We start from the raw sequence: 14,545 nt of genomic DNA on the forward strand, positions 1-14,545 counted from the left end.
GGTCATAAAATCCTGCGGAATCTCCCTGACTACTTATGCCGACGACACCCAATTGGTGCTGTCAATATACAACGATGGAATCTCGGTGGCAGCCAATTTCCAAACGGGAATGAAGGCAATAAGCTCCTGGATGTCATCCAACTGTCTTAAACTCAATTCTGATAAGACAGAAGTGATGACATTCGGGAGGCTTCAACCTACCTGGTCCCCACAATGGTGGCCCCACCAGATGGGACAACCCCCAGAACCTGTAACGAAGGTACGCAACCTGGGCGTTATCTTCGATAACAAGCTGTCATTTCAGCAACATGCTAATGCAGTGGTTTCTTCTTCCTTCCACACACTAAAAAGGATAAAAAAATTAATCCCATACCTTCCTCCTCACGCAGGCAAAACCCTGGTCAGTACTTTAGTATTCTCCAAAACTGACTACTGCAACGCACTGTTTCTCAATGCACAACAAAAGGTCCTCAATAAACTGCAAACAGTGCAGAATGCAGCAGCCAGGACACTGCTATCCATCCCTAAATTTGCATCGGTCTCCCCTATATCCGACAGCTACACAGGCTACCGGTGAGGAGCCGTATCAAATTTAAAGCATTATGCATAGCATATAAGGCTATCCACGATCACGGACCCCTATTCTTAAGAAGAGCCTTCCGACCGCTTGAACACACAAGAACCTTGCGGTCATCCTCAGCACATTTACTCAGGGTCCCCCGTACAAGAAGGGCCAACTGGGGAGACAAACGCTTCTCAGTGGCAACAGCCATATTGTGGAACACACTCCCTCTACACATCAAGTGTGCTCCGACCCTTCTGAATTTCAGAAAGAAACTAAAGACCTGGTTGTTCCCTGCCTAAACCTCCCTACCTCCCCCCCATGAGAGTTCTGCAACTACAGCGCCGAGACACCCAAGGGTATTTGCGCGCTCTAAAAATCGCCAAATAAATAAATAAATAAATAAATAAATATTAGTTTTTTTAAATTATCCACCAAAGTTTCCTTGGTGGCCTGAGGCTGGGTATTATTGTCAGGATTCATAGTTAAAAATATTCCCAAAAGGGTTAAACAGTAACAAGCCTTAATATGGCTTAATCAGGTAAGTAAATAGTATTAAAATGTAGCTTGTTAATAGTTTGTTCTGGCAGGGTTTACTCACAGATGCAGGTTTTTATAATCGCCAATGAATAATCCTGAAGTATAGAGACACTGCAGTATTAGAAGAAGCCACCGGGCAGCGATCAATAAATGTCTCAAACAATGGAAAAAAATCAGAAAAGTCTCGGTTAGTTTTCGATATGTGCTCGTGTAAACAGGAGTGTAATGAAGCAAACTGATACTCGAGAGTGAGCGCAAGGACGCAACATCACGCTAGCGGCGTGAGCGTCAGGACGCAACATCACGCTAGCGGCGTGAGCGTAAGGACACGACATCACGCTAGCGTCCGCTCGAGCTTGGAGCGCGTGATAGATTCTAGCAAGTTGCTAGTATACGGAGGTCAAATGTGGCAAACTCCTCCGGGAAGATATTTCCCTTAAATTGAAAAAAGGGTGAAATCGGCTGCCCTTTTAAAAGCTTGCACGAGCAGTACAGACAAGGGGCAGACCGACACTTACCCGATGGAATGAAACGATCGATAGACGATCGATGGGAATGAGGAAATTTTCCCCACCGAAAATTGGACAAGGGGGAGCTAAACTAAAACCAGAAATTGACAGAAGTTATCTAGTTATGTAGTTATCTAAGATAGTAGGATAAACATTAATTATCTACAGCAACAAGATAAACAGTGAGTCTAATACGTAGCATAACTCAATAAATCCTACATAATTAAGAGAAGTTAAATCATAGATGGAAAGAGTACTTAGCTGTGTCAGAGCAGCGAACAAAAGAGGATGATGGGAGCCTGCACAGTCTACTTGTCATGTTACCGATGTTCTGTTTATTATGATGTAGTTTCATTCTTTAAAGGGCTGCATGTTTGGGCAGCAAATAAAAGTATTTGCATAATGGTAGCCTCCGGTCTTGTAATGAAATCTGCGTATTTCCGGTGAGAGAGAGTTCCAGATCTTCGGCACAGAGCAGGAGAAAGCTCGTTGACACATTCTCTTTTTGCAAAAGATCTGTGGTTTCAGGAGGAGAGAGTTAGCACTCCTAGAAGGTCTACCCCCTCTGAATAATTCTAGCTTTTGCGCTAGATAACTGGGGGTTTTGAAATCGAGGGCTTTATGAGACAGACAGGCAATCTTTAGCTGAATAAGGCAACCAATTTAGGGATTTTAAGACTGGGGAGATGTGCTTGGTTCTTTTGTTTTCTGTAATATCCTGCTATTCTCTATGTAATGCCTTTCTACCACCAATGGAATGTTCATTGGAGCAGCTGTCAGAATGTTGGTGTTCTGCCTAGGTAGTGACAGTTGGCGGGGCTGAGCACCTAGATGGATGCTCCTGGTGGGGTCTCCCGATGGTCTCCTATTGAGCTTGTACCTGTCTTAACTTAACTGCTCAATAAATCTACCTGAGAACTGTCTACAAGTGTGGACTTAATTACTACATTATTTTGGCGACGATCCTCTGAAAGAACCTACTTCTGTCACCTCTGCAAGGATTACAAGCAAGTTAATGGCACAAGATTTACTGAAATTTAATCAAGGTACCACAACTGGCATCATGACCCCACCAGTGACCTGCCACCGGTCGCCCACAGCAATCTGCCAGTTGTTCAAGTGTCTGGTGAGTCTATTCTCTGACTGTAGCTGTACCCTGTGAGGGTAGGCGTGCTACATCATCTGGCAATTAGTCAACAAGTAAAAGCCTTCAAGTCACAAGAAACCCTATGCAAAAGAAACGGATTGCAGACTTAAAGAAAAGAAGGTAAACAGGGGCTGTGTGTGTGATCTTGCCACCTGTTAAGGGTTAATACGTCGTTTTTTTGGGGCGGAAGGCATCCACTTTACAAATTGTGACTGTACATTTAAATAGACTGTCAACCCATGATCAAAGAATAATTGGAAGCATGTGAATTAAGGAAAAATATGTAACTAAAGAGCCTGAGCATAACTAAAGGAGAGTGCTTTATCTTGGTTGAAACAGTTAAAATGTATCACAGTTAAATACCATAGCTCGAGCAGCCAAGTGAGAAAAGAATGAGCAAGCTCAGTGGAAAAGCAACTGTCATCTCGAGTTAACAAGCGTGAAAGAAACGAGAGGCTAACCTGAAAGGAACTCGAGTTGTCAAGCATGAAAGTAATGGCTATGTGGAAAGGAAATTGTCTTTTCATGTTTTTCACTATTTAAAAACAATCTTCATGCTGCAAGTAATGAACTGTTTATTTTACATCGTTTTTTGCCGTTAATGAACCAAAACTGTGAGTTATTTGTCCAAAGACACACAAACTGTTACACACGCTGAATGCCGGTATTTCAGCTTAACCTTGTGGAAATATATTCATCAAATTTTGAGTCCGGTTTTCTTTATTTGATATTTATTTTTTTCCATAAGCTCAATTGGAAATTACAGTTACTTTTTGGTTTCAAATATGTAATTGGCTCGCGCACCTCACCTTGTCAGTTGCTGCAGCCGAGTCTCTCATGACGTCTTCGTGTTTTCCTGGAACTACCATGCTGCCTAAAGACGTCTTGATGCATGAGCGCGCCCAGAGCCACTCGGTATGCGTCCTCCGTACGTCCTACTATTTTGTCTCTTGTCCATTGAGTATTGTTTATTTCTCCAGCGTCGGAAGGTGGATTTCTCCCTCAAGTGTCTGTGCTTTCATCTTAAGTGTTATGGCATTATTCAAAAGTCACCGTTCTATCAATAACCTCCTTTTCATTCCTCGCTCATTTTCTAAAACCAACATGTTTCATCTGCATCCTCCGGGAATGACATGATCTGACCAGCGTTTTGATTTACTGCAAGGTATTTTTTTTTCATCTGCAAAGTTCTTCGTTTACCAACAGAAGGGTTTTTTTTCCAGTGATTTTTAAGTCGATTTTCATTCCTTGAAGGATTCTTACTTTTGCAGCTTAACATGTCCTGTTTAGTAAAGAATAAAATGACTATTTTGAGACTAAGATTTTTGAAACGCGATCAGTAGTACAATGCAAAGTGAAAGGTTACATTGCCATCTAGTGTTTTATTTCGTAAAGGTGCGTGAAATGTTTTCTCACACGTAAAAGAATGTTACATTTCTACATTTCATTGTATTTCTCTTTCACATAGTGCACTAGTCTAGGTTTCAATTCTAGTTATGTTTAACAGTCTACTCTACATATAGTCTCTAAAGTTTTTACCTCTCACATTGCACTAATGACCTCGCACAGACCTCGCTAAATTTTGTTACTGTGTGGCGTAGGGTTTTAGTCCCTTTAGTTTGCAATAGTGCACGTCGGTTGTCCATACACAGACCTCACGAGTTCTTTTGTTTGTCTGTGTTTTGCTAAGGACGACTAATGTCCTTTTAGTTTCTTCCAGCACCACATCAGTTGTCCACACATGGGCCCCACATAAATTGTGTAGGTGTGAATTTTGTTTCCTTCCAGGGAGTTATGCTTGGGATACTCTCCCTTGACATTATTGTAATGGGTTCCTACTCATACTTAATTTTGTATTTCACTTCCTATTTAGGAGTTGTTTTAGGGTGCAATTCCCTTTGTGTGACATGGGTTCCCACTATGTCTTTTCAATCCAGGTTAAAGGAATTTTTGAAAAGTTTAAAGTCTTTTACATCTTTTATCATGAGCTTTACTCATACTTGCTAGTTAGTAGCATTTTATAAGTGTGCACAACGTGGTTTTTCCACACAGTTTTCTCTTTATGCTTACAACGCCAGTTAGTTGTGTTTCTAAAGAGGTGCACAACATATCTTTTTCTTAAGAGATTTGGTCTTATTATCATATTTAGCTTATGTTTTATTTATATTTAAGTGCTTTCATGCATTTATAGCTAAATATGTTCTGTTTTCATTGTATCTTGATTAATTTTTCTCGCACTGTTACCTTTGCATTACTGATTTGTATTTTGTTTAAGGTTAATGGTGTTTTGATGAGGTTTCTCCCTAATTGTTCCTCATCTTCCTTTCTGCTTTTCTGTGTTCGGTAGTTTCCATTTTTCAGTCTTCATTCATTCCTGTTCTGGCCAGTAGGTGTGTTTTGGAGATGTTTTCATGTTTTTTTTTTTCTATTTCTTGTACGTTGTTGATCTTTTTCTTTTCTGCTGTTCTGTAAGAAGAGAGGATGGTTTATATGTTTGGTTCCATTCCTTTTGGTTGATTTCTCTTTGGTTCCATTCTTCTATTTCTATTTCTTGCTGTTGTGAGTTTCCTTATTTCTCTTGCTGCTTTGCTTGTGACGGGTGTTCACTTTTCGCTTTTTCTTTTTCCTGCTTTTGCTAATTATGCTTGCTTTTATTTCTCTGGTTCTTATATGCTGTTACTATCATTTTTCGCTGTTTCTTACCTGATTTTGCTACTTATGCTTGCTTTTATTTCTCTGGTTTTTATATGCTGTTTCTAGCTTTTGTTTTCTGTATAAGAAAAGGGGATATGTAATATCCTGCTATTCTCTATGTAATGCCTTTCTACCACCAATGGAATGTTCATTGATGTAACTATCAGAATGTTGGTGTTCTGCCTGAGATGTTACAGTTGGATGGGCTGAGCACCTAGATGGATGCTCCTGGTGGGGTCTCCCTTAGGGGGGCCAAGGTATATTTGGGGTTGCCACAGAGCGTAGCACTGCCATAGTCTAGCCTCGGCAAAACAAGCACTTGGACCACTTGTTTGAAGTCTGCTTGGGGGAGGAAAGGTTTGAGATTCCTGAGTATCCTCATTAGGTAATTATCTCCCTTGCACACATTGCTGATACGGTTTTTCATGTCCAGGTGCTTGTCTAGGGTGAGACCAAGAGATTTGGCTGAGTCAACAATAAAGGGGGAGCAGTTGAAGGAAGTGAGGTGGTTCATCCACAGGTCTATCTTGGGGATGTGATTCGGAGGAGAAATTAGAAGGAATTCTGTTTTGGAGGTGTTAAGCAAGAGGTGGTACTCAGTTAACCAGTTTTGAGTATTTATTAGGGTAAAGTTGAGTTATATGAGGTTATTTGGGGAGGAGATTTTCAGATAGAGTTGCCTATCATCTGCATACATATGGAAGAGAATGTCTGCGGAATTTAGTGCATTAGCTAAGGGCTCCAAGAACAGATTGAAGAGATAGGGCAGACCCTTGGGGACCCCCATGGATACTGGTGATGGCTGTGAGAGAAAGTGGTTCACCTTAACTCTTTGGGATCTGTTGTGGAGGAAGGACAAGACCCATTGCAGCACGGCACCAAAAAGGCCCATCCTGTGCTTCAAAATGGATAGGAGGTTGTAGTGATTAACAGTGTCAAACGCTGAGGAAAGGTCAAGGAGGATAAGGAGGCAGGATTCATTTTGGTCGAGCATTTTTAAAATGTCATCCATAATGTGAGTGAGAGCCGATTCGGTGCTGTGCCCATTCCGGAAGCCAGATTGGAGTTGGTCCAGGAGGTGGAAATTCTCGTTGTGGGCACAGTGTTGAAATTGGACATATTGTTCCAGGAGTTTGGCTAGGGTGGGCATGTTCGAGATAGGGCGGAAGTTGTTAAGGTATGTACTATCTGCTGTAGGCTTTTTTAGGAGAGGTGCTACCTGAGCAGCTTTTAGGCAATCCGGGATCGTACTTTGTGTGAGAGACGCATTGACTATCTTTGTCTAGATGAGGGTGACGACCTCCTTCAGTTTCTTGAAGATGGACGGTGGCAATGGGTCGCTAAAAGGATTGGATAGGTTATTGCTCTACTTTACTTTACTTTAGGGGGTTTTATAGAGCGCTTGGTGACGCACAGCGGCGTGTCCCCGCGCTAAGGAGCTAATACCTACCAGGACTTACAAATGCAGAAAAGCTACTGTATGAATAAAGCAGTCTTCAGCTTGGCTCTAAAGATTATTTCTAAATATTCTTGTTAGTGTCTCTTTCACTGAGGGAAGTGAAAGTGCCCCATGAGGCATTCGTCTAACTTTACTACTCCTAAATGCCCTTTGTGAATACTGAAAGTAATAAAATTAGGATTTTGTCTCAGATTACTTTTGTGAATCAGGCCCATTGGTTTTCACAGTAGGTGGCCTGAAGTATATTTTGTATCAGGCCAATCTTCTAGGAAAACTGTTGAATTTTTTAAGAGATGTGTTTCCAGATAAGTTTTTCTAGAATTTCATGGGAGAGCCCTGAGCTCCTCACCCTTGTTCTTGTCACCCAACCCCCCTGCGACAAGTTGGGAAAGGGTGGGGGTGATCATGTCTTTATTCTCTGATTGACTTGTAGCCCCAGCACTACAAGGCTTCAGACTGGAGCTAATTGCATGCTTACATCATCAGGAATGGAGACGGTTCTTTAAGGCTTTGTGTTTGCTGAACTGATGACTTTGGGTACACCGAGACCAGAAGTGTCACTCAGCGTCTTTGACTCACTGTGAGTAGCACACTGGCAGTGTGCAGTTGCAAAACTAGGTTCCACCCAGTTCAGGGATAGTGGGTTGGGATCCAACACCATAAAAATCAAGCAATGCCCCAACAATCATATATTCAGCAAACCTATTAATATACCATATCTTTTCTATGTGTAGAGGGGTGTAATTGCTCTCTTTCCCTTACTCATACCATAATTCCCATCATCAAACATACTTCAGCTCCATTGGATTATTGATAAAATGATAAATCAATTGACCTGTTCTTCTGTTTAAGTCACTTTTTATCACTTAGCTCACATATCAAAGCATCAAGTGGTTCCTGTACAATATAACTGAATTAACAATGCTAACAAGACAGAAAAGTATAATTACTTAAATGGCAGTGTGCAGAATCCATGGGCCCAGCACCAGCAACAAAAATAATAATTTGTTTATGTGAGCAGGGCCTGGAATTTTAACAAAATTAACAACAATGTTGCTCCTACTATGGCTATGGCAGCAAACGTTAAGGGGGCAGAGCTGCAACAACCTCGATGCAAAGCCACTGCTGATTTAGTGTGTTGTTTTGGGGGTCCGAGCTAATGACATCAAAAGGTCAGTTTCAGATATGAACAGGACGCAAAGAGCAAGATGTACGACCATTGTATTTTATGACTCGCAAATTGCGACAAATTGCGAGTAGCAATTTGCAAGACGCAAAATACAATGTAGAACAGTGTCTCAGACACTGTTTGGGATTCCCAAAGGGTTTGCAAATTGCATGCCTTGTGAATAATAATGAGGCTGACACAATTTGTGACCCCATCAGGAATGGCTAGCACTCCTAGGATGGTGTCCTGCTGGGGTTAGCAGACCACCATGTCTGGGACTGCTTTTCAGTTTTTTTTAGATACACAGGATGCATTTGAAAAAGAAAAAATAAACTTTCCAGTTTAATTTTTTAGGGGCAGGCCATGGTCTGTGGGATCACTGTCTGCTCTTAAAAGAAATATGTGCACCCATTAACAATGGGGCTGGGGTACCCTGGAGACTCCTTCCTGTTTGTGAATGGTTTAACACCTACTTGCCATCTGCACTCGCTATTAGGAAGGGATGCCCCTGGTATCTCCTTCCTAATAGCGAGTTGCTATCCATATTTTTCGAGTGGCTAATGGGCAGAATTCCCCTTTGCGACACTAAAAAACTGTTGTATATTTGGCCCTAACTTTTGTGTTTTCAAGAGATAGTCTTTGATATGGTCGAAGAGACTGCTGTTTCATGTCTTATATATATCTGCATATCACCTGCTCATTGATGGAAAGAAAGACTCAGTAAGTTGAAGAAATCTCCAAGAGGTTCAAGATAGTATTTAAATTAGATGGGCTTGTAGTGTAGATCCTTGTGTGAACCCAAAAGCTGGTGCTAGTGGGAAAGTCCTAATCACATGGGAAGGAAAGGGTTAACAAAAAGTGAGGCTTCCTATTACTGTCTCTCCTGTGGCAAATACATAAATATATAAAACATGGCAACAATATAACATAGAAAACTTTGCCTTCAAAAGACACCTGCGTAATAAATAACTCAAAGACATTTATTTTTCTTGCAGCTTTACCACTCGTTTCTTTCGACATTACTTCGCCTTTGTTTATGCCATTGAGGAGATAAACAAGAACCCTGACATTTTACCCAACATCACCCTCGGCTTTGAGGTCTTTAATTCAGGTGTAAGCGAGGCCCCAGCGACGCGGAACATCATGAGCTTATTATCAGGAAGAGAGGAGTCGGTTCCAGCCCCTAACTACATCTGTCGGTCCAAAGGGGTCCTGGCTGCTATCATTGGTGACATGTTAACACCCACATCAGTTGCTATGGCAACCATCACTGGGCTCTACAGGTATCTGCAGGTACAAATATATCACTTATATTACATGCTTTTACAATCTTTACATTGAATCCAATACACAGCACACATTTATGTTTCCTTTTAGGCACAATGTATCACGTTCAATCTGCTCAAAGGTGTTCAGTGGGTCTGGAGAAGTGTGAGTGGGTCAGAGGGTGTTCTGTTCCTCCACTTCATCAGCTCTCTGTAGATCTCATGAGTGCCCAGGAGATAGGTCTTGTAGGAACACCATGCATTATAAGAGAGGAAGGGGAAAGGATGCCTCTGGAGTGGGTAGGTTTATATATATACTCATGATGGGTAGTGGGTGAATTTTACAAATTCATAAGGAGATGTAAATACCATGAGCTGCAGTCTCCGGTCCAGGAATATCCCATTGACCTCCTTACAATTACTGAGGTCCTTGTTAATGAAGCAGGAGGGTGCAATGGGTATGGGTGTTAAAGGTAAAAATGCATTTTTGTGTTCGCACTCACACCTATGCATGTGTTTGAACCTTCCAGTTACTGTCACCGGTTGCTGCTACCCCCTTGGAGGTGCTTTGAGGCACTTGCCTCACAGCACCTTATGCATGCCTGAGCTGGGTGTAAGGAGATCCCTGGATGAAGGGAGTGAGCTGACATGAGAGACGGCCATTCTGATGTAACACTGGTCATTGGCTGTACCTTCATATCTGCCTACAAGCCCCTATTGTTGCCACCCTAACTGTAACACCCAGGTGACTGCCCAAGAACAAGCGGTTCAGTTCCTCTGTGCAGATGAGAGGGAGCATTTCCATCACAACCCTGGTGAGGAATGCAAGAATGTCAGAGAGAGAGAGGCAGCAGGACCTCCCAGCTGAGGCACAGGTCAGAATGCCCAGTGGAGAGGTGTCGTGCAGCGGCCGGGGCAGCTGACTTTGGAGCACAGGGTTCACGGTTCAATCCCAGCTCTGGTGGCAGCTCAGCACCATGTGACCCTGGGCAATAGCTCACTAAATTTACACAATGGCCCCCAGCTCCTTGAGATCCGTAAAGGTGAGTAGTTTGCAATTTACAAATGGGGATTTTACATTTACTGCACATGCCTCCATGAGGAGACCGAGGATGTCCTCTCCCTAGTCTTCTACTTTTGACCCAGCAGGAACTGCCTCTGCGGTGTTAGACACTAAGACTAGAGCAGATGTTGGTTCTGCCACAATACATAAGGCAGAAAGACATGCAGTTCTCTTAGAGAGGACAGGTATAGGGATAGATTCACATCTGCTGTTGAACGTTTGAAATGTGGATAGGCAGGGTGATAATGAAAATGTTCATGACCGACACCCGAACCTATTTACTGACAGTCACAGAATAGCAGAACAATATCAGAGAAATGGCTGAGAAATCCCAATTCTACCAACACAGTGGCATTTCACACATTAATAAGAACACATTCTACAATTACTCACATCTAAATGCCATCAACTTTCAACGAAAAAAACTTTTACAAATATTTTCTTTCTGATCCATCACTCTAGAAATATACTTAATTTTGCATTTGACAGAAGTCAACAACTGAATTTGTAAAGTTTTCATGGTTGGGAACAGGTCAGAGATGTTTCCTGATTACCCACAAAAAAATGTAATTGTATGTGTATGCACACACTTACAGGGTATTCCCTTCCTTTAAGGCTGTTCCCCACTCACCTCACACCCCTGCTCATAGATTTACTTCAATGAAAAGGGCTTTACACTCATAACAAGTATCTAAAGAGCCAAACAATCATGCTCTACTGCTGGCAACAACCATGAAAGTAAAACTTTCAGAACAATCATGAAGCCTATGGTCTGTAAAGTGATGTCTGGAAGCTGGCAAGGGCTCCACAAAGTGGAATACTGGGCTGCGTATCCTATGAGTCTATGAGCCTAGTTTGCAAATTATGATCAATGCATGTTTGTAAGACTCTTCTGGGTAAGGAGAAGACCGAAGGACCAGTTCCCCTATTCATGATTTCCAGCCCGTCCAGCATTTAATTCCATGGAGTAGCATGATTTGGCATTCTCCAAGGGGAAACCATCAAGCTTGTATTAGCTTGTATTCCACTGTTGCAGGTACTGTAAAGGTATAAGGGGTGAAACAAATCTACGTCTACAGCAAAGATTTGAAGAGGAGGTCATTAATGACCTTCAGTTTGCCATTGCTTGTTTTAGCTTGCAATAGAGCTAAAGTTTTTCCAACCAGAACACCTTTGCATGTGAGTAGTTTCATCAACCCCAAGCTTAGCTCAACTGTACTCTGTGCATCTAACCCACATCACTAGGGCTCTTTATTTCCCTTCTCTGAGTAAACTATTGGTAATCTGCACATTTTTATAAAAAAAAAAAAAAATCAAGGGGTCGCTCTGGATGTCAAATGATCATAAGCTGCACAAGCAGAAACAAGACACAAATGTATGGGTTTCCTGTCCTGGCAGCATGAGGAGGTATCCACCCCAATCAGGACAGTTGGGGTTGCATATGCACCTTAAGCAATTTTTGCTATGAACAGCTGGAGCACTGTGCTCGACAATTAGCAGGTAACACAGGTGACTCACCATCTTGGTACCCCGGATCACCAGTTCAGTATTGCACTCTACTTAAAGATACACTTGTCAAAGTTGCTATTTTTTTCTCTATTTTCAGACAACACTCTGACAGCAGTAGCTTATTCTAGATCCTGAAAAAAGCCACAATATTTTCTAGGGGTACAGAAAAGGGGGTCAACCTGGTAGTCGTAGGGACCTGGGTAATCGTGTGCTATACAGAAAGTGGTCCCTGACCAGTTATGAGTGAATTAAAAAAAAAATGTAAGAAAAATATTCATTAACCGTTCACTTGATAAAACACTATTGTTTATTCAGATAGTGTTGATACGTTGAATACTGTATTTTTTTCATTTACAAACATATAATATACATTTTTAACAGTGCCCACTGTACAGGGAAAAGGGGGAGGGAGTGTAGTGCCCAGGAGTGATGTGGGTAGGTGAAGTGACAATTCAATTGTATATCACTTTTAACAATTGATGATGGCTTCCCGGAGGAGCCTTACTAGAATTAATCATCGATTAAGTATACCATTCAGTAAGACATCATAAATAACAGGTGTACAAAATAGTACACTGATTATGTGCAACAGTTGGTAGTCGACGTTTCGACCCTCGTGGTAGGGATGATAACCCTTACTCGGCGTGTCTTCCTCAGAACAGTGCAAAGGGGAGGTGTGGGCAGTTCCTATAGGGAAAGGACATTGGGAAACAGTTACTTAATTTTCACTAAATGAGATTATTTATTTATTTACACAGGGGTACATATATACGCGTCATATCTCATGAGAACCTATACACGATCCAGCAAGGACCAAGGTCAAGGTGTCAGGCTTGTTTCTGTCAAGGGAGTTTATACAGTCAGAGTTGGGTAGTTAATTAGGGAATAAACTCCAATTCATCAGGTAGTTAAACAGCATTGGAGGGATCATATAATTTCAGTCTCGTTGTCATTACTTCGTAGGCAGTACACCACTCAGAGCCTTCCCAGGAGGGAACGTTGTTAGTACGTAATGGATACTATTGGTTACACAATCGGCCTGGTCTGAGATCATACTAGGTAGGTCAAACAGTTAGGGGAGGTGCCTTGTTACCTTGTGCATAAATATCACCGTGACTCTTCAGTTGGACATAAATGACTCATGTGCGCAAATAATCCTAGGAAAAGGGGATAACTATTTAATTTTAAACATCCCAGTTGTATTAGCTACAGCACTTTAAATAGTGAAAGGGTCATTATACCTTGTCAAGACACCAGAAAGCGGTTGTGTTCATTTTATGGTGAAGTCTAGCATTGGAGGCGAAGTAGCTGCATATCAATGCATTCCTACGTGGATGGATAAAGGAAGATTTAGTGTTCTAACCGGCATGCAGGGTGCACTCTAAGGTGGTCACATACACATGCTCGCAATTTTATCTGGGTAAGGGTTACGTGTATCCTAAGAGGAGTGATCAGTGTTCATTGTTGGTCCGTTGTTTAATACATATGGATTGGCCTATCTGTTGGTCCCCGTTCTAAGGAAAATAGCGTATAGTTAAATCAATATACTTGTAGTTGGATAAAACCTTTTTGGTAAATGCTAATGGAGCCACCTCGTACCTGAGTTATCGAGGGGTAATGGTCACGGCTCGGGTCCTAATTGGTTGCCGACCTGTACGCTGAAACAGTAAAATTGATATTATGGGTCTACCAGGTTCTTTGCCTCAGGTTACACAATCGGCTCGGTGGTAGGGGCATATAAACGACTGCGGGTCCTCTTACCTAAGTGAGCAGGTCTGGCAACGTCGTCCCCGGCATCCTGCACATCAGCCGCGAAAGTCAGGAGTGTGTAAGGAATTGCTGTCAGAGTTAGCCTCAAGTCACTTCCGTATCACGTGACGTGACTACGTTAGAACTAAAAATAAAGAAAGGACTCCCAGGGTAAACCTGGTTGCTAGCATCCCAATGGATGCGGTTGCTAGGACGCTTCTCGTGAGATTATTATCGGAGTTGTTGTGGGAAGTTAATTATGACGCTGGTCCCGTTATATTCGGGGATTGCCTTTATTTTGCTCAATGTATTTGCGCGTTATTACGGCTGGTATGGAAATTATGGAAATTATACTGGCCCCACTCGGAACGAGGCCGACCTCAGTGTTGTGGAGAGAACGTTCCCGCAATTGGAAACACTGGTCCTAAAATAGGGGCTTGGTTGGAATAAATGGACACATATTGTTACCCACATATTCCCTCTGGTACTGGGATGCATGCATCCCGTTACAGATTATGAGTAGTGGTAGACCTGTAGTCCGTTACATTAAAGCTGCTGATGTTTTGATTTACTTAATCCACACGGTATAAATGTAAACAATACAAATGCAATACATTACATGTGATAGGTATCAGTTTTTCCGGTGCAAGACCACGTAATTGCCAACACAGGGTATTAAAATGGTCTATAGTATTTCAAAGATTTCTGTATACATTACTTTATGTAAGGTGCATCTTAAAACTTAATACGGGCCACGTAATTACCAACACAGGGTATTAAAAGTGGTCAGGAATACCATATACACTGCATTTATACACCTTTCCTAAAGATACAGCATAGTAATAGTAGGGCAAAATGGGGAATGATCCTCTAGGTGCGA

At 41.9% G+C, this 14,545-nt stretch overlaps 1 protein-coding gene across 1 annotated transcript in view; it reads left to right on the top strand.

The window, feature by feature from the left end:
* Positions 1 to 14,545, top strand: part of LOC147689500 (vomeronasal type-2 receptor 26-like) — a 542,936-nt gene that overhangs the window by 153,837 nt on the left and 374,554 nt on the right. Inside the window, exon 3 of the mRNA XM_086939935.1 lies at positions 9,075 to 9,372. Within this exon, the coding sequence (XP_086796061.1) occupies positions 9,075 to 9,372 (298 nt within the window). The remainder of the gene's footprint in view (positions 1 to 9,074; positions 9,373 to 14,545) is intronic.

This window comes from Lissotriton vulgaris, chromosome 10 (genome assembly GCF_964263255.1).
Source record: "Lissotriton vulgaris chromosome 10, aLisVul1.2, whole genome shotgun sequence".
Taxonomy (NCBI): Eukaryota; Metazoa; Chordata; class Amphibia; order Caudata; family Salamandridae; genus Lissotriton; species Lissotriton vulgaris.